This window comes from Spinacia oleracea, chromosome 3, assembly GCF_020520425.1.
Source record: "Spinacia oleracea cultivar Varoflay chromosome 3, BTI_SOV_V1, whole genome shotgun sequence".
Classification (NCBI taxonomy): domain Eukaryota; kingdom Viridiplantae; phylum Streptophyta; class Magnoliopsida; order Caryophyllales; family Amaranthaceae; genus Spinacia; species Spinacia oleracea.
Window position 1 is genome coordinate 3831196 of NC_079489.1, and position 19112 is coordinate 3850307.

A 19112-nucleotide genomic window follows, 5' to 3' on the forward strand; every position below is an offset into this window, starting at 1 on the left:
CGTTTTGTGTCCGTGAAGACGTCTTCTCTCCTTGAATCAACTCTTGCACGAGCTAGAGTTTAGGTTTAGGGGACAATGCCGGTGAACAGAAATAAAATTAAAATGTTTTCTTTTTACTCCGGGATGGAGCCGTGGTGCTATTTCTGATTGTTTCCGGTCAGGTTGAGAGGTAGTTTGCTTGTATCGATAATTTAGGTTCCGAACTTTACAAAGGTGAAGGGGGGTTTGTCACATTCAACGAGCATTTCAAAAAGTTAAACTAACATGTATTCCCTCCGTTCCTAAATACGTGTCCAGTTCCCATAAATAGCGTTCCTAAGTGTCCAGTTTTTATTTTGTACATACACCTTTCTCACTTTTTCATACACTTTTTCCACACGCTTTTCGCACTTTTTTATAAATCATTATTACTTTTCTTACACATTTTACACTTTTACCACTTTTCAATCACCACACCCACTTTTATATATACTTTATTACTCCCTCTGTCTCTTTTTGTTCTTTACGTTTGATTTTTTTTCACGCGTTTTAACGATTAATTAATGTGCATTGAGATTCCTCTGTTTTTATTATTTAAACAAGATAAATTACGTTTATTTATAATATTTTCACTTTTATCAAAATTCTGATATTGGGAATATGAGAAAAATTTAATGTCTCAATGGAAAAGTGTGAGATATTAAATGACCCAATAAATTTAATTGGTTAAAATAATAATTAGACATAATTTTTGATAGAATATTAAAGCATTTATGTGATAATATAAAATTAAATGTAAAGAACATTTTGCGACACCCAAAAAGGAAAACGTAAAGAACAAAAAGAGACGGATGGAGTAATAAATAATTATCTACTTTTTTCTTTCCTCCAAAAAAACATTCCCAATCATTACCTTTTACATGTCATTCAACTATAAGTGAACACGTATTTAGGAATGGAGGGAGTAACATCCATTACAGAAGCATAGTCGGCTGCAACAAACCTAACTCGCTATTCTCCAAGCACAATAATACAACGCTACGAAGGATCACTAAAGATGTGACAGGTTTTAAAAGACATAATCAAGTAGGAGAGTGACGATGTGATCCTTCAGATACAAAAATGTGATGATGTGACAGGTTTTAGTTTTGTCGGAAAAAGAAGTACAGATTTAGTGAATCTTGTATTTTCAAACTCAGATGTGGAATAACTTTCGACCATAATATTCCCAGAGTTCGGCTTCAAATTTCCTTCCAGATTAGAAATAAACCCATCCTAAGGAAAACATTCTGGAATGTCTTGGCTACAATTTGCATTTTTTATTTTTCCCCTCCAGCAAAGATTGGTATTCTCTCCGTCTCTTAATATTCGTACCGTTTTAACTGGACACGGTTGTCAATGCACAACTTTGACCATCAATATCTTTAACTACATATTATAATAACTTACAAAAATATCAATATTTTGAAAATATATATTAAGATGAAGCCAACAATATATTATATTCGTGGGAGCAAAATTCCGTGTCCAATGTTAAATAGCAATATCTCAACTGTTTCTTGCAAAAAATCACCTTCAAGGCCTAGATTCGGAGGGCATTAAAATGGTAGATCTAGCCTAAAAGATACTTCATCTGTCCCTTAATATTCGCACTGTTTTGATTTTACATGTTAGTATAAAAAACAAGCTAACAGATTATTCTTGTGTGGACCCAAAATCAATAGTTTTATGTAGCACCATTTTTGCACTCATAGTGACATTTATTGTTCTTATAGTAATTGTAATAAATTAAACACCAAAATTCTTAGACATAGGAACCATTTTTTGAGGTATAGTAACCCTATATTTTTGAAAGCGAATTATGACTTAAAATCACATTATTCAAGCACACTATGTATCAACAACACTAATTTGATATATTTTTTTCATAATAATACAATGCCAAAATAAATTAGGAACAAGTTGTTGACTTTATTTTAAGACATGGTCCACAATAAATTTAGCGTGGACCAAGTCCATTTAAGAATGGGTTCCCAGGAATTGCTAAATGTTGTATAAATAAAAACAGATTGAATTTGTTATACAACCATTTTATCCTACTCGTATTTCTATAGGGAATATATATTCCGTATATAATACTCGGTACAATAATAAAGAAGCCGATCTCAGATAGACATATCCATCTTCTACAGCATCCAAAACCGAGTACAAGGAACTTCATCTGATTCACTATCGTCATCATCAGTATCTGAAGAATATATCAACCAATAAGTATCATCTAAAATGTATCTGACAATCTGCAGAAATGGGGCAAAAAATAATGTCAAAAACCAGCTTACTTATCTCAAATTTGGGACACTTACATAACAAGAACAGAACAATATTAGACAACACTATGGAGGTTCTTTTTTTGTTTTGACAACAAAAACACAAACAACTACGAACAATTCTTACGAACAATTCTCGAGAATTTTCACAAAACAACTACGAACAATTCTTAAGAATGTTCACAAAACAACTACGAACAATTCTTAAGAATGTTCACCATGATATGTACTTCAATGATGCTGCCATTAGAAGCAACCGGGAGCCAGCAAATGTTTCGGTATTCTGTAGGAGATGCAGTACAGAACTATAGTTAACCAACTACTGCAACCAAGTATCTTTAGAAGCAGATTGGATAGCAAATGTTGGTTATCTAATTAGCAACACTATGTGTATTGAATCTTGTAATAGTCACCAGTTAATTTCCGTTTTAGACATTGATTACTTAGGAATATCCCTCGTGCGGAGGACTCCTAGTGTACTATTCTGCTTACCTTTCCAAAAAAAAAAAAAAAAAAGGCTTCTTTAGACAACTGTTCCCTCTATAATTTGTTAGGAGTAACAATCACTATTTCCAGCCGTATTTTTGTTAACTTTTACACTCACTCGCCAATTGTTTATTATTTTTTATTTTCCTATGAATCTACTTTAACGCTCCGTTTGGTTTAATGTAAAACGTTTTCATTGTAAAATGATTTTCCAAGGGAAAACACAATTCTAACCTAATTTTCCTTTGTTTGGTTCCTTAAAAGAAAACGGGAGAAGATGGTGAAGATTGAGGGGAAGAAAGGAGATGGAGGTAGGGAGGAAATGAGGAAAATTGGTTTCCCTCCCTTCCAAACGGAAAAGGCTTTTCCACCTTTGAGTGAGTTATGGAAAATTGCTTTCCATCCCTTGCCCAACCAAATAACATAAAATGATTGGAAAGGGAAAACCGTTTTCCATGAAAACGTTATACACCCTACCAAACAGAGCCTAAATCATAAATAATTCCATTTTTGGTAACTTTTACATCCCACTTGTTTTATTTTTTATTTTTCTTTATTGTCAACTAACTCACTTGCATCATTATTATATCAAATTCAATTATGCTTCCTAAAAAAAAACAGGGGGAGTACAAGTCTATAATTGGCGGTAGAACTCTTAGGAAGGGTGAGAAATCCACCTGGCTAGGCGATAAAGGCTTCAGTAGCTGACCTCCAGAACCTCGCCTCGACGAGTGTTTATTAGGACATTTCAAGTTACTAAGCCAAACAATTGAACGACACTGACCACAATATCCCCTGTTATACTTGTATCTCCGTGATGGAATGGCTGCCAATAAACAAAACACTTCAGTGAAATGGCGATACAATAAAGAAGATGATACCTCAACAGTCCACATTACATGTTTATAGCAAGGCAAAGAGAAAACAGGCTTGAGAAAGCAGTCTATTAAAAAGGCATACCAAATTGACAATTACACAAAAAGATGTTCACTTGATTCCATAAACTAAAAGAAAATTCACTTTGATTTGTCTCTCTTTATATGTTGATGTTCATAAGTGTTACGACCTACGAGCATCACCTTATTTCTTAAAATTGTACTGTATGATTTTTAAAAAAAGGCTTTTTTTTGGAAAAATAAACTGCACTTTTGAACTACTTCAGAAATGTGGACATTTTTAGTGTGACGAAGAGTAGTTTATAGGTAATTGTCAAAGCTAAGATGTAACTATGCCAACAGAAAGTCACTAAGCCCTACGAAATCATATACGGGGTATAAATATTATCATTATTATTATTATATAAATACCTAAATATAATCTTCTGAAAGCATCTTTCCAGTCGTAGTTTACATCTTCACTCTCACCATTTGAAGCTGTATGCTGCCTGTCTTTCGCAGTAACACCATCTTGACGATCCTCCATTTTTAGAATACTTTCCGAGTCACTAAAATGGGTGTTATAATGGAACTTCCAAAGGTAGTTGTCAACTGCTGCTTCATTCCACGACCTTTAGAAACAACAATGAACAAGTACCATTTGATTAATCGAGAAGTGTGCAACATTTGGAAGTCACAGATACAATCAGTTTGATATTACTCAAAAGAAAAAGAAACTCAAATGTTCAAATTTTTTAGAAATAGATGATAATTAGTAAGCATTAGAAAATGTAGAGCACGAAAAGGCATTTACCGGCACACCATACCAACAGTTACTAAAGTTGGCATTTCCAGGAAATTGAAGAGATGTACAAGAACATCTTGAGGCAATTGGCCAACATCTGAAAAAGGCCATTCTTGTCATCAATATCAATGTGTGAAATATGAGCATAAACAATGACAAATGACCAAATACATAGAAATAGCACGTTTCTTGCTATGTGTGACATTGTAACTTCAACTAAGAAAAAAATTGCTTCATTTAGTGTTGTTAAGAACCAGATCACTCTCATGGATCACCAAACTAAAATTTAGCCCTCGTTAAGATAACATTTGGATGATGCCTAATTTTCCTTTATTTTTTTTGATAAAGGACGAGGTTTATGTCAAGTTGTCAACTTGGCTCGGCAGAATAAGATACATGCTAACTAAAACTTAAGCAGTTTAAGGACGCACTGAGCAAAAGACAGGATTTTTACATCCTTTCCTACCAAAAAATTTAATGCATCTATGCTAAATGGGGTCGTTAGAGGTTTACGTCAAGCATTGCTATCAAACTTGGCTCGGCAGAATAAGATATGTGCTAACTAAAAGTTGACAGCAGCTTAAGGACGCACTGAGCAACTGACGGGATTTTTACATCCTTTCCTAACAAAAACTTTAATGGATCTATGCTTAATGGGGTCGTTTGATCTCGGAAAATTCTACCTTTATCTTCCACCTGAGTTTTGGAACGTCTCTTGTAAGCAACTTTTGCTTGCTTGAATTCTGTAGCTGCTAGACCTCGTTTCTGCTTTGGCAAAGCAGCTTCTGCACTCTGGCTGAGAAGATTAGCTGCTGAAACAGCACCTTGTGTCTGCATTCTAGCACAGAACTTCCAAGTTATAAACTGAAGGACTTCAAATCATCAAGAAACCAAATGTTTTGTATGTAATCTATGTTCGACCATTGAGTTGTGTCATCCAATAAATCACTGTTGTTTACTTGTAAAATTAAGATACAAGTATTAAGGTTTTATTCTCCTTTTCACTTCAAGCGAAATACTTTCACATAAGTTATGAACAAGGCTAACAAGTTCAGACAAGTTAAACTCAAGGCCAATACGTTCAGATAAGTTAACTTCGGGCAATAAGGAACATCCAAGTTCAATTCATAACTACAATAAGTTATCCAGTATTTCTAATAAGTTAGGTTCAAGATCAGGCAATGACTACGCAGAAGCGGAGAGAAATCACAACTACCATAAGTTAAACAGTACTTTGTAATAAGTTAGATTTCAAGAGTCAAGACCAGGGAATGACTATGCAGAAGCCGGAGAGAAATTGCGCTACGTCATTAGCAACGAAATTGAGCTAGGTCTAAAGAAATTTGCTAATTGATGAGATAAAACAAACAAACCTATGAACCTCTTTGGCTCTTCCACCAATTCCTTATCATATACGAAGTATCCATCAATCTAGTTATCTAAATACTTTTATACCTCCCTATTTCCCAACCAAAAAATCACAAAGAAAAGAACTGTAGAAAAATGAACTTCAGATATTCAGTTTACTCAAATATTGCATTGATCAAGAAGTATTGAAGTATCCCACCACAAAGAAAAGAACTGTAGAAAAATGAACTTCAGATATTCAGTTTACTCAAATATTGCATTGATCAAGAAGTATTGAAGTATCCAACCACAAAGAAAAGAACTGTAGAAAAATGAACTTCAGATATTCATTTTACTCAAAAATTGCAATGATCAAGAAGTATTGAAGTATCCCACAAGTATCTAATTTGAATGATGTCTTAATTCTTAAACCCAGTAGTAAAAATTGAGGGCCTATGTATGATGGGTCAGAGGTTCGAATCCCCCTTCCCCAATTGTAATTCTCACCGAAAGGTATCCAATTTTCAATGAACAAACAGACCATAAAATCAAAACTTTTAATTCCCCCCAAAAGTGTAATGAAACTAACAACCAAGCAAATCATAATCAATTCATCAATCCCAGTTCAATTCACTGATAACCCAAATTGCAGAAAGGGTAAGGCAATCAATCGATCAATCAAAAAGTTCTAAAATTCAAGCAAACCATACAATTATAAATCAAAATTAACAATGACAAAAACAATTAAATTGAAAAAAGAGAAGGAAATTACTGAGGAAGGAGGCGAAAGGCGGCGATGGTATCTTCAAGAATAAGAGATTGAAGGGGTTTAGGGGATTTGGAGTAACCTAACCGAAGAATTACGCCAAGCTCGTTGCAAACAATTGGGTAGCGGTAGGAGACAGAAAGTGATTCTCGCAATTTCAAGTTTTTGTATTTTTTTATTGCCCCCGCCATTTTTGTCTCTGCAAATTGATTGGAAATATCAAAATCAAAATCAAGTCTTTGAAGGAAGATAAGATTAGGGTTACTTACAATTTGTCGGAGAACTTCAAAGCTTCGCCATTGAAAGGCTTGTTTGTGGAAGGAGGAGAGAGAATTGAGATTTGGTATTATTGCGGTGGTGTTAAAGGTGGGTGCTTGGATTTTCCACCCAGAGGAGGAGGAGAAATTGCTAATCAATCACCTGAATGGCTAAATATGTCGATCAAAAGGGCATTCTCGTAAATATAACAACAACAATACAATCTAAGAAACGTCTAAATATGTTGATCAAGAGGGCATTCTCGTAAATATAACAAAAACAATACAATCTAAGAACTTCGATATTTATATATTGTTACTCCGTAATTTATTTAAAAAAATGCCCTTTGATATGTTCTGTTCGCTAATCTTTAAGATTAACAAGCGGAGCTTGAGGAAGAGAGAAGGGATGTAGAGGTAATAATTTGAAACTATTTTTATGAATGATGGTGATTGAAATATGATTTGGTTTATGTTATTTTCTCGATTCGAATATGGTATTTGTTCTGATTCAGGGATCTTAATATGTACAAGTGTACAATTACATTAGTAAAACATACTTTCACCTCCAAATACACCTAACTCTAGATGCACCTGGTTATAAGATAAATTTTGCGCACAATAAAATCATATGATACGTACCTCGTATGTTCTTGCCAAAACGAGTTTTTTCAACTTTTTTTCACTCATAGACTAATTTTCTAATACACCCATTTAGATCCTACAATAGAGGTGTTCTCGTGAGAATATATGGGTGTTAGGCATGTTCATGTTCATGTTCATGTTCATCCCCGGTTAGGCATAAGATATGCAAAACTCACTAGCAACTTAATGTGGTGCTAAAGTTTTAACCTTTAGATGATCATTGAGTTTTCAACAACATAAGAAGTTTGCAGTGCAAACCAGCTTCTGAATATAAGCATTAGACATTCAGTTTCAAAAATCAAGTAGAAGAAACAGAACAAGAAGTACTAATTGTAAGTTAAAATAAGACATAATGTACAAATGGCTACTGCCACAATAACTGGTAGTAGTACATAAATTACAACCCCATTAAGTGACAGAGAAAAATCATAAAGTTTTTGTTCATAATCTAGAAATCTAATTACATACTCCATTGCATATAGGCTCTTCTTTTCTGATACAACATGAGCAAACTCAATACAGAATATGGTAAATTAAGTAGATATATAACCCCTTGTTGCATCTAATATCTAAAACTCGTTTTTTTCCACTCACCCACCAAAAGTGTTTAACAAGAAATACAGATTACATAAGCTTCCTTCATTGCCTTATGATAATGTATCCATTGCCAAAGAGGACTCGGAGTTCTCTTACAGCTGCTCCTTTCTTGACGCCTTCTCCATACCGCCTTTCTATAAGAAGTAAGTAAGCTGCTCCTTCTTTCTTGACCCGCCTTCTCCATAGAGCTCGTTCCACTGCTTCAGTTCGTTCATTACTGCACCCTCAGAAGCAAAACTAGCAGAAACCTGCAGTTCACAAATTGTTGTAATTTTGTAAGATTTAACCATATTTTATACAGTACAAAGGGGTTGTTTGGTTGACAATTAAAAATGGGGGAAGTGAAAATTCATGGGAATTTATAAATATGGTTGTTGTTTGGTTGACATAAAAAAGGAAAAATGGAGAATTCATGGGAATTAGAAATTCTCATGTTGTCAACCAAACTTAAGAAAGTTCCCATGAATTTAACAAGGGAAGTAATTTCCCTTGAATTACAACTTACTATGGAAATTAAATTCCCATGTCAACCAAACAAGCCATAAGAGTTTGAGATCGTATGCATGAGTGCAGTTCATTACCTGATTCTTTGCTTGCCTCAGATCCTCCATGTTTAGGGGCCTCAAAATGATTGGTTCAGCCTCCTTTTCTGGTTCTTTTGTCTCTGATGAACCTTCAGCAGTATCATTGTTGTTTTCCTGAGTTTTCTTCTTCTTTTCCTGTAAAAATCAATGGTTAAAATTAGGAAAAATAAAGGCAATATAAGCATTTCAAAAGGGTAATTCTTCTCTTAACAAAACAAGAAGCATGAAAAGAAGATCACTAACCAAATCCTTCTGTCTCTCCCTCTGGATTAGCTCACGAACAGGCCGATATGCAGCAGTGATGCAGAGGTTCTGTTGGACAGATGAAAAACAAAGGTTTGATTATCAGACAATATTAATATTAACATTAACATTAACATAATACAATGTAATTAAGAAGATTAACAACCTTAAGATCACTTCCAGTGTATCCTTCAGTCATGGTAGCAAGCTCATGGAAGTCAAGCTTTTCTGCCTTTTCTTTTGACATGAGAGTTGTTAAGATCTTTTCTCTGTTCTCAATGCTTGGCAAACCCACCATTATCCTGTGACGAAAAAACATTTGGGAGTTTAGCTGTTGAAATAAGCAACTAGTACTAATGACAAACTTTCGAGGAATGCTACATTTAGAGATTAGACCCGATCAAATCACGGGGTAGGGCCGGGCTACTTGGTCGGGTCGGGCAAAACTTCGGGCCAGATTTTTCTGTCCAAAACCCGCTATTTTGGGCCAAAATGACAACCTTTTTAGACCATTTATGACTGAAATTGAAATTTTGAGTTGCACAAAACCCACCCAAAAATTTTTGAAAATCGGACCAAGCCAGTGTTGTTCCGGAAAACGGGCCTATAATTCTGCCCAAAACCTGCTATTTTCGGGCCGGGCCACGCCTTAAAAATTCTGCCCCTTAGGTCAGACGGCTCGGGCTGGATTTTTCAGCCCCAAACCCACTATTTTGGGCCAAGAATAGAGGTTTTTTCAGACTATTTTCGGATCAAGCCAAATTTATAACTCAAATTGCAATATTTAGTTGCCCGAAAAGATTTAAAATCGGCCCGGGCCGGAAAACGGGCCTAAAGTTTTCTATTTTTGAGCCGGGCCGGCGGGCCGGGCTCACGATAATTGTGTATGTTAGAGATCAGTGAACAAACCTGCGCTCAAATCTCCTGATAATAGCCTCATCAAGATCAAAAGGCCTGTTAGTAGCAGCAAGAACAAGAATCTGTTCCCCAGGCTTAGTCATAAGTCCATCCCAATGTGACATAAACTCATTCTTAATCTTCCTCATAGCCTCATGTTCCCCAACTCTAGTCCTTTGCCCAAGCATACTATCAACCTCATCAACAAAGATGATTGTAGGAGAAACTTTAGCTGCAAGTGTGAACAATGCACGAACATTCTTTTCATCTTCACCAAACCATTTCGAAGTGATTGTGGACATTGACACGTTGATGAAGCTTGCACCAGCTTCATTAGCAATTGCCTTTGCTAACATTGTTTTTCCTGTGCCGGGCGGGCCGAAGAGGAGGACTCCTCTGCAGGGCTTTAAAAGCCCGCCTTTGAAAAGGTCGGGCCTTCTTAAGGGAAGCATTACTAGTTCTTGGAGGGACTCTTTGATCTCGTCTAGGGATCCGATGTCGTTGAATGAAACTCCGATTTCGTTTGCGGGGATGACTTCGGGTCGAATTCGCTTCTCGAATTCGTTATCCGGGGCTACTTCCTGTTTCAATATGATATGTTTCAGTGTAAGATATTAGTGAATGAACATGTCAAAGATCGACCCGACCCGAAAATATGGGTCTCGAACAAGATATTCTGACCCGAACCCGAACAACCCGAAAAGTAATGGGTCAAAGCCCAACTGACCCGTTTTTGGCCGACCAATTGAAAATCGTTCTGTTTAAAGTTAATAAATGAGATTACAATGAACTTTAAACTAAATAAACACGTTGTTACGGTTGTTGGGTGTAATTTGATTTTGATTTGAATTATACCTTCAATTTGTGGTTGAATTTGACTAAATATAAAATTGCGTATGAAAATTTGTTAATTTCACCAAATATAAACTTGTGTATAATTACCACCTTAAATTTGTTTCAACTTTTAAAATTACCACTACTTGTCAGAAAATTTAACTCTTTCCGTTAAGTGGTTGGTAATTTTGAAAGTTTAGATAAATTTAAGGCGGTAATTTTTAAGTAAAATTTTTACAATGTGGTAAGTTTGAAAAACCGGACTTTATAAGGTGGTGATTATGAAAAAAAAATCCTATTTATTACCCCAATTTTTGAAAATATAATACGCGTTTCAAAATCTCTCAACCCGGTGGGACTACTGAACCCAAAAGTTCCAGCTCTTGAACAAGCATTTATAAACCCGAACCCGGCCCGAATTATCCCGAACCCGAAAGTAAATTTTTATAACCCAACCCGATCGACCCGTTTGACAGGTCTACCTGAATCAAACTGACAAAAGTAACATCAGAAGCATTTTTTTTGTTACCTTGGGAGGAGCTGCATTCTCAGCATTCTTTGTCAGAGCAACTGAATCCCCTTTATTATCAGCACCAGAAGTTTCATTCTTCCCATCACTTTTCACAGCAGCAGAATCATCCATCTCCTTACCAGTTTCCCCATTCGTCTCCATCTTCCTCCCCATCTTCTTCCCTTCCTGGAACAAACTCAAACCATGGGACAAACTCCCAGAAGAAATAACCAGCTTCCCATTCCTATACTCAGGCTCATGATTATTCATCAAATGGAACGTAATCGCAGACATAACAATCTCATCAATATGATCACTCAGTGTTAAAGTATCTGAATGACAGATTGAACCCAGATCATCACAGACAAGATCATTTGCTGCTAGAACTTCAGCAATGTGGTTCCTGTTATCCTGGAATTGGATTGTTTTCATGTCTTCTTCGAGTTGGGTGTTCCAGTTTACGAGATTGGTTTCGTCAACTGGTGGCCTTATGTCGATGTTGTAGGGGAAGAGTAAGGTGAGTCTTTCGTCTGCTTGTTCGTAATCAGTGTTCGCATCTAACATACGGGATCCGAGAACGAGGACTGAACCACTTAGTTTTTGTAATAGTTTGTCGAATAAGTTGTATAGTCTGTCTGATTGAAGGAGGAGTCTTTCTATGTCCCTGACGTAGAGGATGATGGGGCTCTTTTCTGATGTGGAGATTATTACCTGCAAGTTAAAAATGACATATCTAATAAGTTCATTCATACTCTATAGTCTTTAGTGTTCATGGAGTTTCAAGAGCGTTAAGGGTCCGTTCTGTTTGACTTATTTTGTCTGAACTTATGTTATTTGATCTTATCTAAACTGATTTGGACTTAAATGAACTTAACTAAACTTATTTGAACTGAAAAAGCTTATTTTGTCTGAAATAAACTCGTATGTGTGTAAAAATGTCTAGAAAATACTTATTTTGTCTGAAATAAACGAATGTGTGGAAAAATATCTGAAAATAACCTATATTTTCTGAACTTATTTGAACTTATTTTGTCTGAAACAAGTCTAAATAAGTAGAACAGAACGGAGCCTAATCTTACAAATGACAGATGAGAAAACACTGATTCATAAATTTTACCTTGAAAAGTGCTTGTAGGAACAGTTTCTCATCAAAAGACCAGTTGGTTTGGCGTTTTACTGAAGCGAAAAGAAAGATCAAACAAACAACCAATCAGGATGAGAATACAAAAATTCAGAATTTAATTGATATCAAACACTATAATGTACAAACAGAACAAAAGATGATTAAGGTTAATTATAGTTATCTTGCTAAAAAGTTGCTGTATTTCTTTTTACAATCTGCTGGCAGAAGAAGAAAATAAAAACAATACCTGAACCAGTTGCAGATTGAGAAGTAAGGCTGCTCATATCAGCTGATGTTGAGGCGTTTCTACGATGCTTTTGGGAGTAACTAGAAACATCTCCAGACCTATATACACAAAACTACAAGTTTAGAACTAACATACAACATAGTAATTAGTAAATAGAAAAGAAACAACAACAACATCAACAACAACAACAACAATAACAAGAATAACACGAACAAGAACAAGAACAACAGCAACGGAGGTATCATACCCAGATTTGATGACATCTGTAGTGCTAGCTTGCCTACGCAATGTGCCTGAAAGAAACAATCATAAGAACTATTATTAGAGGGGAAAGCTGGTTTAATGAAGCAAAATTAGTTGATAATGTGAAATTATAACTAGTTAACTACCATCCTTCAAACTCGCAGATGATTTGAAGAAAGATTTACTGAAATATATACCTTTGGGTGCATCTCTTGGAGGAAGGATAGAGAAGGAACCTAGCAAGCTTGACATACGTCCCAATGTCGCTTCTGAAATGGACCTTGACGCTCTCTAAAACAATGGACAAAACGTACAAAAAAATGAGCAAAAAATGAGGCAAAAATACATCAAAAATACAGAAACAAAAAGGCTAGGAAGTTGTAATAGTGAAGGAAGAACTTACATGTTCCTTTTTGTCTAAGCCATACTTGTTTTGCATCTGCAGAAACCAGAATCAAATGAACATTAGTACAAGTTCATCAAATCATTAACACATTAGTACAAGTTCATCAAATCATTAACACATTAGTACAAGTTCATCAAATCATTAACAGGAGGTCTAATCAATCTGTGGGATAATCACCTTCATGGAGAAGTCAGCAACATCCAACAGCAACAACTTAGCATCAAAGTAGTGTGCCAATGCTTTGGCAAGCAACTGCTGGTAAAGTTCTGCAAAGGAAGAAGATTTTACACCAAATATTAATTAGAAGGAAGCAACATAGAGAAAATTAACAAATTAATCATTCGAGGAAACAGAAAGATTCGCGTACCAGCTGGTCCTGATAGCAGGATTGCTCTGCTTCCAGGTGACAGATTCCTAGTGAACTTGGAAACTTCAGCATGCTTTAGATGTACATATGCCGCGCTTGTCAACAGGGTTCGGGTTTGCTCACTGTTATCAAAACATCATGAAACAATGTTGTAAAAAATACTCAAACAACAAGATCTTGAGAAGTCACAAACAACTATCTTTCACGTGGATGTCAACTAGCTTAGCTGGTTAAAGTGTTCGTGGGTGGTACCCTTGGGACCAAATCCCGTCTACATAATTTATCAAAACTACTAAAATAACAAGATCTTGAGGGCCGCAAGCAATATCTTTCACGTGGATGTCAACTAGCTTAGTTGGTTAAAGTGTTCGGCGGTGGTACCTCTGGGACTAAATCCCGTCTACATAATCTTCTCTTTGTGGTTCTCTCTATACCAAAAGAATCATCATCCATCCTCTAAGGATAACCAAAAACTCATTGTTCTAACTTCTAAGAGCCAGAAACAACATCCTTCACGTGGATGCCAACTAGCTTAGTTAGTTAAAGTGTTCATTGTTCTAACTTCTAGGAGCCAGAAACAACATCCTTCGTGTGGATGCCAACTAGCTTAGTTGGTTAAAGTGTTCGGGAGTGGTACCCCTAGGACCAAATCCCGTCTACATAATATTCTCTTTGTGGTTCTCCCTATACCCAAAAAGCATCCTTCAACCTTTACTAAGGATAGCCAAAAACTCATTGTTCTAACTTCTAAGATCATGAATCACACCTTCATTCTTTTGTGTGGATTAAGATTTTAGTCTATGGTTCTTACAGATCATAAATCGAACTCCGGACTTGGATGCTTCATATGAAATCATTTTAATCAGATCATCACTCAAAGATTTAGACATATTCAGTGTAACTTTTTGAGGATTTTTACTGAGCTAAGTTAAAAATCCAGAATAATTCACCAAACTCATCATTTTGGCAATCCAACAGATCATCAACAACTTCATCTTAAGCATCAATGAGCAACATGGATGCCAAGAAAATAAAAATTACAGATTTACCCAGAAAAGTGAAAAAACCAAACAGTAAAATTAAACCCTCTGAAGTTAGGAAGGAATATACTAAAACTCAAAATTAGTTATGCATCTTTTTCAATAATATTTAGCTGATGACACAGAAACTATTCCTGGGAGAGTGGGATCATGATTCTATTTGTATCTTTGAGGCATCTATTCACAAAATTCTTAACATATTCTAAAATTTGCATTAAAAACCCAGTTCAATATTATGATTTATTTATTTCATATGGGGATTCAAAAAGATACAGATTCATACAACCACATAATAATAAGCATAAAACCCAACAAGGAAATACCCAACAAAAATCATAAAGTTGCAACCTTTATCCACAACTCTATCCAAAATAAATACTTGAAAAAAACAGGGGAAAATAACAAAACAGAAATAAAAATCTTTACTTTTTAAAACAAAAAAAAATGGGGGAAATGTTAAAAATAAATAAATTACCTCAAATAATAGGGAAATTCATCAAAAGAGACTTTGGTTTCCTTGCCATCAACAAGAAGCCTGGATAATTCATTCTCAATCTGATCAGCAGAAATGCTATCCAATGAATCATTTGAAGAAATCCATTTACCAACAGTTTGCCCAGATGCCAATCCAAGCCCAACTCCCACACCAACACCTACACTCAATGCTGACAACAAAAAACTCTTCTGCTCCATTTTTTGTTTTGTTTTGTTTTTACCAAAAAAGATTCAATCTTTTTCTTGAAATGTCAGCAAAACAATAATCATAGAAATGATGAACACCCAAAAATCAAAAAACAGGGGATTTTTTCTTTTCTTTTTTTTATTTTTGATTTTTTGGTGTAAATTTTAGGAGATGAGAGAGAAAAATGAACACAAAAAATGTGGGAAGAGGTAGAAAATTGGTGGGTTTGGTGGGTTTTTTGGAGAAGCTTTTGTAATTGTTGTGTGATGTCCTATCTCAATCCTATATTTATAGAGCCCTTAATTAATTATTCAATTGCTTAAAATAAAAAATAAAGGAAAAAAAGAAATGCTTTCTGTAAAATTTTATTGATTGATCAATTGCTCCATTATTTAAATAATTTTTAAAAAAGGGGGGAAGAAATGAAAGAGAAAGAGGGAGAAAAAAGACAATTGGGCACAGTTGTTGAATCTTTTTCTGACTTACACACGAAGGAGAGTCCTCCTTTTTTCCAACTCCATTTTACAAGTTTTTGATTGGGTTTTTTTCTGTAATTAAATTTTTATTTTATTTTAGTATTTGTTGATTTCTCAGTCCAGGGGAGATTTTTCTGACTTGCACCCGCTTTTTCTGTTCTTTCCCATATTATTTGGTTTGTTATTGTGGCAAAGCCGCTATTTTTATTTTTTGAGAAAGTGAATTTGGGCAGATTTAAGACATGAGATCAATTCTCGAATTTTATTTCATGTTATTTAAGTGTGCTTTATAAAGTTTATTCTTTTTAGAAAATGAATTAAGCCGTATATAATATGGAGTAACACTTGTATGATTGTATGAACATGAAATTAAATACAATATGAAATAGTTTATTTTTTATTTTTTATAAGGAAATAAAAACTAGATTAGTGCATAAAATATGACTGACCTAACTCACCCTTTCGGATGATAGAAGAGAAAAAATCATTACAAGAGCTAAACCAATAAAGCATGGTATGGTAATTATGGCCATGATTAGTCATTCCGTCGCTTGATTTGCCTCCCATAAACAGTGGTGAAAAGAGATCGACTCGAACTTTGAAACATCATTCTCCACATCGGCAATGATGTTGTAGATCGCCCAAGAAATCTAACATTGCCGCTTAATAGCGTTGATGACGCAAAGATTGTAGTCTTCAACTACTATAAAGAGTGTTACTTTAATGCCTTCTTGAAGAGGCAAAGCTTCCACTAACATAATTCTCGATTTAGAAACAATGAATTTGGCACCCGCTAGATTAAGGGTGTCAAGATGATTTCTAATAATAATATACAGTTGAGTTCATGTTTCTCTGATTTCAACTAAATTTTGATAAACTTAATATTTTGTAGTTAAAATAGTGTCAAATTTTATTTGGTAGAATTTTTACAAACTTGAGAAGATGTGTAACTTTTTCTTTTTGTTAGTACAAAATGGAACAATTATACGACAATGATACCTAATGTACTCCATTACTTTAACTTTTTCATCTCACAAAAGGTGAGTGTTTATCTAGCAAAAACAAAACGTACAAACTTGTTCCGAAAGAATCTTTAGCTATATATGAAATAGACGCATTCATATATAGAGTATATAACTTGTATGTTACACTGCACAATGTTTTTTTGTGTTAGTGGAACAACTACTCTCTATTTTCCAAAGGGTTAAAATTCCTACATATTCGCAATCATTCAGTATTATAAATAACACAAATTAATCATTAAAAACTGTACGATGGTAATATTGATATACGAAGTATGTTTCATATTTTCAATCAATGTTGGGTTATTACAATATCTTATTCTTAATTCTTAATTACATAGTATTAACAAACTACCTAGTTGCAGAATGTTTTTGATAAATACGGTACTTAAATTAATAAAAATAGAAGTAATAAATGTCAAAGTTAGAGGTTAAGGTCAAAGTACGTACGTCCATTTGCGCCATGCACCATGCCAAATAGATTCCTCTAACATGGGAGATAATTATAGCAATAATTGTAAGTTGCCAATTTGCAATTCTCAGTTAAAATAAAACAAATTCCCATCAAATAATAAAAAAAAAAAAAAAATATATGAAAAATAAAATAAAATTGAATACTGTATGAACTTGTGCGAGTGGCATGGTCCATAAAATTAAATCTCCCAAATCTCGAGACCTAATATTGCGGTTCAAATCTTTCCAACTACCATTATTTTTATTTAAAAACAATTATTTATTTTATTTTTTGGGTGAAAAAACAATTATTTTATGGGAAGAGGGCCATTCTCATTTATAATTATGAGCAAGATCGAGTGGGGGGTGATACAGCTACTTTTAATTATTTCGACCAATAAATTCTATGTACATCATGGAATTACATGTTCACCTCACTGTTTTCAGGAGTTTCCTGCTATAGAGCTCACTAGCCTATCACAAGCTAGTATGTGGGTAGTGTTGATTAGCGAAAATGATAAAGGTCGCAACATGCGACCTTTAAGCCGTGTCACAATGATGACATGACATATTTATGTGTCATGATTTAAACTGGAAACTAAAATATTTAATTTATATATTCTATTTTAAATGTTTCAAAAAAAGCTAGAAAAATCTTAATATTCTAATTTATTTCCTTATTTATACCGACTACCTTATTTACATATTTTCATAGTAAAAATATTGCATTGATAGTAAAAATATTATGATGACTCTTAGCCTACGTGTCGCCTATATGTACCAATTAAACCGCGACACGTAAGATTGCGACAACAAAATGTTGTCGCAACTTGCGACCTTTATCATCATCCGTTGATTAGATACGATTAGTCCTGGTTATTAGACGGGTCGGGTCATGATCTATTCGAGTCATTAATGACCATCTATTAACTGAATAATAAGACGGCTCAGATGGGTCAGATCGTGATCAATCCGGGTCATTAATGATCATATGTTCACTGAATAAGACGACTCGGACCAAAGCAGTGTGCTAGTAATAAAAAAACACGGGATTATAATGGTCGTATCAATTTCTTTTATTATTAGGTAAGGAGAAAGACTCTACTGAATTAGCACTTATCATTGAGGAAATGACAAAGTTGAGTATAAGTGAAGATATACGTATGTATATATAGCTTTATGTTGTTGAGTGCACTTACAATCGGTTATATGGCTATTTGCACTCAAGTTGTAGTTAGTGTGATTGAGATTAATTTTACTACAAATTATGTCCCAAACTTTCTTTGATTAGGATATAAAGTATAATTTTATGCATTTAAGTTCTTGCTTGGGAGTTGGCTCTTATTGGAGGCGGTACGTATTTTCCAAAAATATTGGTTACCCAAAATTTCACAACTTTAATAGTTTTCTGGTGAGAAAGAGAATTTTTCATACGACTTTCTACTAATATGAGGAACAATTATCTCCTTTTTCTAAGGAGTAAAATTGCTTGAAATTCCTATCTTCATGGATTCTTTTCAAAACTTACACTTACCTAAGATACTTTTTTAAAGCTCAAGTCTTGTTCAAATTGCCTCATTAGATCTCAAGTACACCAAACTCATATCCATAAGAAATTGCATGTTACTACTACGCAGTGGCAGACCTTTAACGGTTTATGAGGGGGGTCGGTAGAAAAAAAATTAAGCAATATACTATGTAATTATACAATTATATATAAATTGTAAGGGGGGCGGTAACTAAAAATACACTACAAAAATTTTCGGCCGGGGGGGCCAGGCCTACTCCAGCCATAACAAAGATCCGCCCCTGCTACTACGTACTGGATCGTAGTAGAAAATAACTAGTATTGTATTTTTCAATTCTCTAACATGACTGTTGAGTAATTGATGATCGTATT

At 34.6% G+C, this 19112-nt stretch overlaps 2 protein-coding genes across 3 annotated transcripts; both read right to left on the reverse strand.

Annotated features, from left to right (window-relative positions):
• Window positions 1-1889: 1889 nt before the first annotated feature.
• On the reverse strand, window positions 1890-7014 carry LOC110779651 (F-box protein At5g52880). Of its 2 annotated transcripts, none has more exons than XM_021984137.2 (7): window positions 6855-7014; window positions 6592-6784; window positions 5156-5310; window positions 4482-4569; window positions 4100-4299; window positions 3470-3618; window positions 1890-2227 (listed from the first exon to the last, which is right to left on the reverse strand). In XM_021984137.2, exons 2-7 carry the CDS (start codon window positions 6774-6776, stop codon window positions 1979-1981), a joined length of 1026 nt encoding a protein of 341 aa, XP_021839829.1. In that variant the 5' UTR covers window positions 6777-6784; window positions 6855-7014; the 3' UTR covers window positions 1890-1978. The 2 variants fall into 2 exon arrangements, with proteins under 2 accessions (XP_021839829.1, XP_021839835.1); XM_021984143.2 differs by having other exon boundaries at window positions 1929-2276.
• A 776-nt stretch (window positions 7015-7790) lies between these two features.
• LOC110779668 (uncharacterized) lies at window positions 7791-15760 on the reverse strand. Its single transcript, XM_021984156.2, has 14 exons — window positions 15055-15760; window positions 13540-13661; window positions 13350-13438; window positions 13170-13205; window positions 12964-13057; window positions 12771-12816; window positions 12524-12621; window positions 12271-12329; window positions 11172-11864; window positions 9821-10389; window positions 9078-9213; window positions 8912-8980; window positions 8666-8803; window positions 7791-8332 (listed from the first exon to the last, which is right to left on the reverse strand). The coding sequence occupies exons 1-14, from the start codon at window positions 15270-15272 to the stop codon at window positions 8219-8221; spliced, it is 2481 nt and encodes an 826-aa protein (XP_021839848.1). The 5' UTR covers window positions 15273-15760; the 3' UTR covers window positions 7791-8218.
• Between the last annotated feature and the right edge of the window lie 3352 nt (window positions 15761-19112).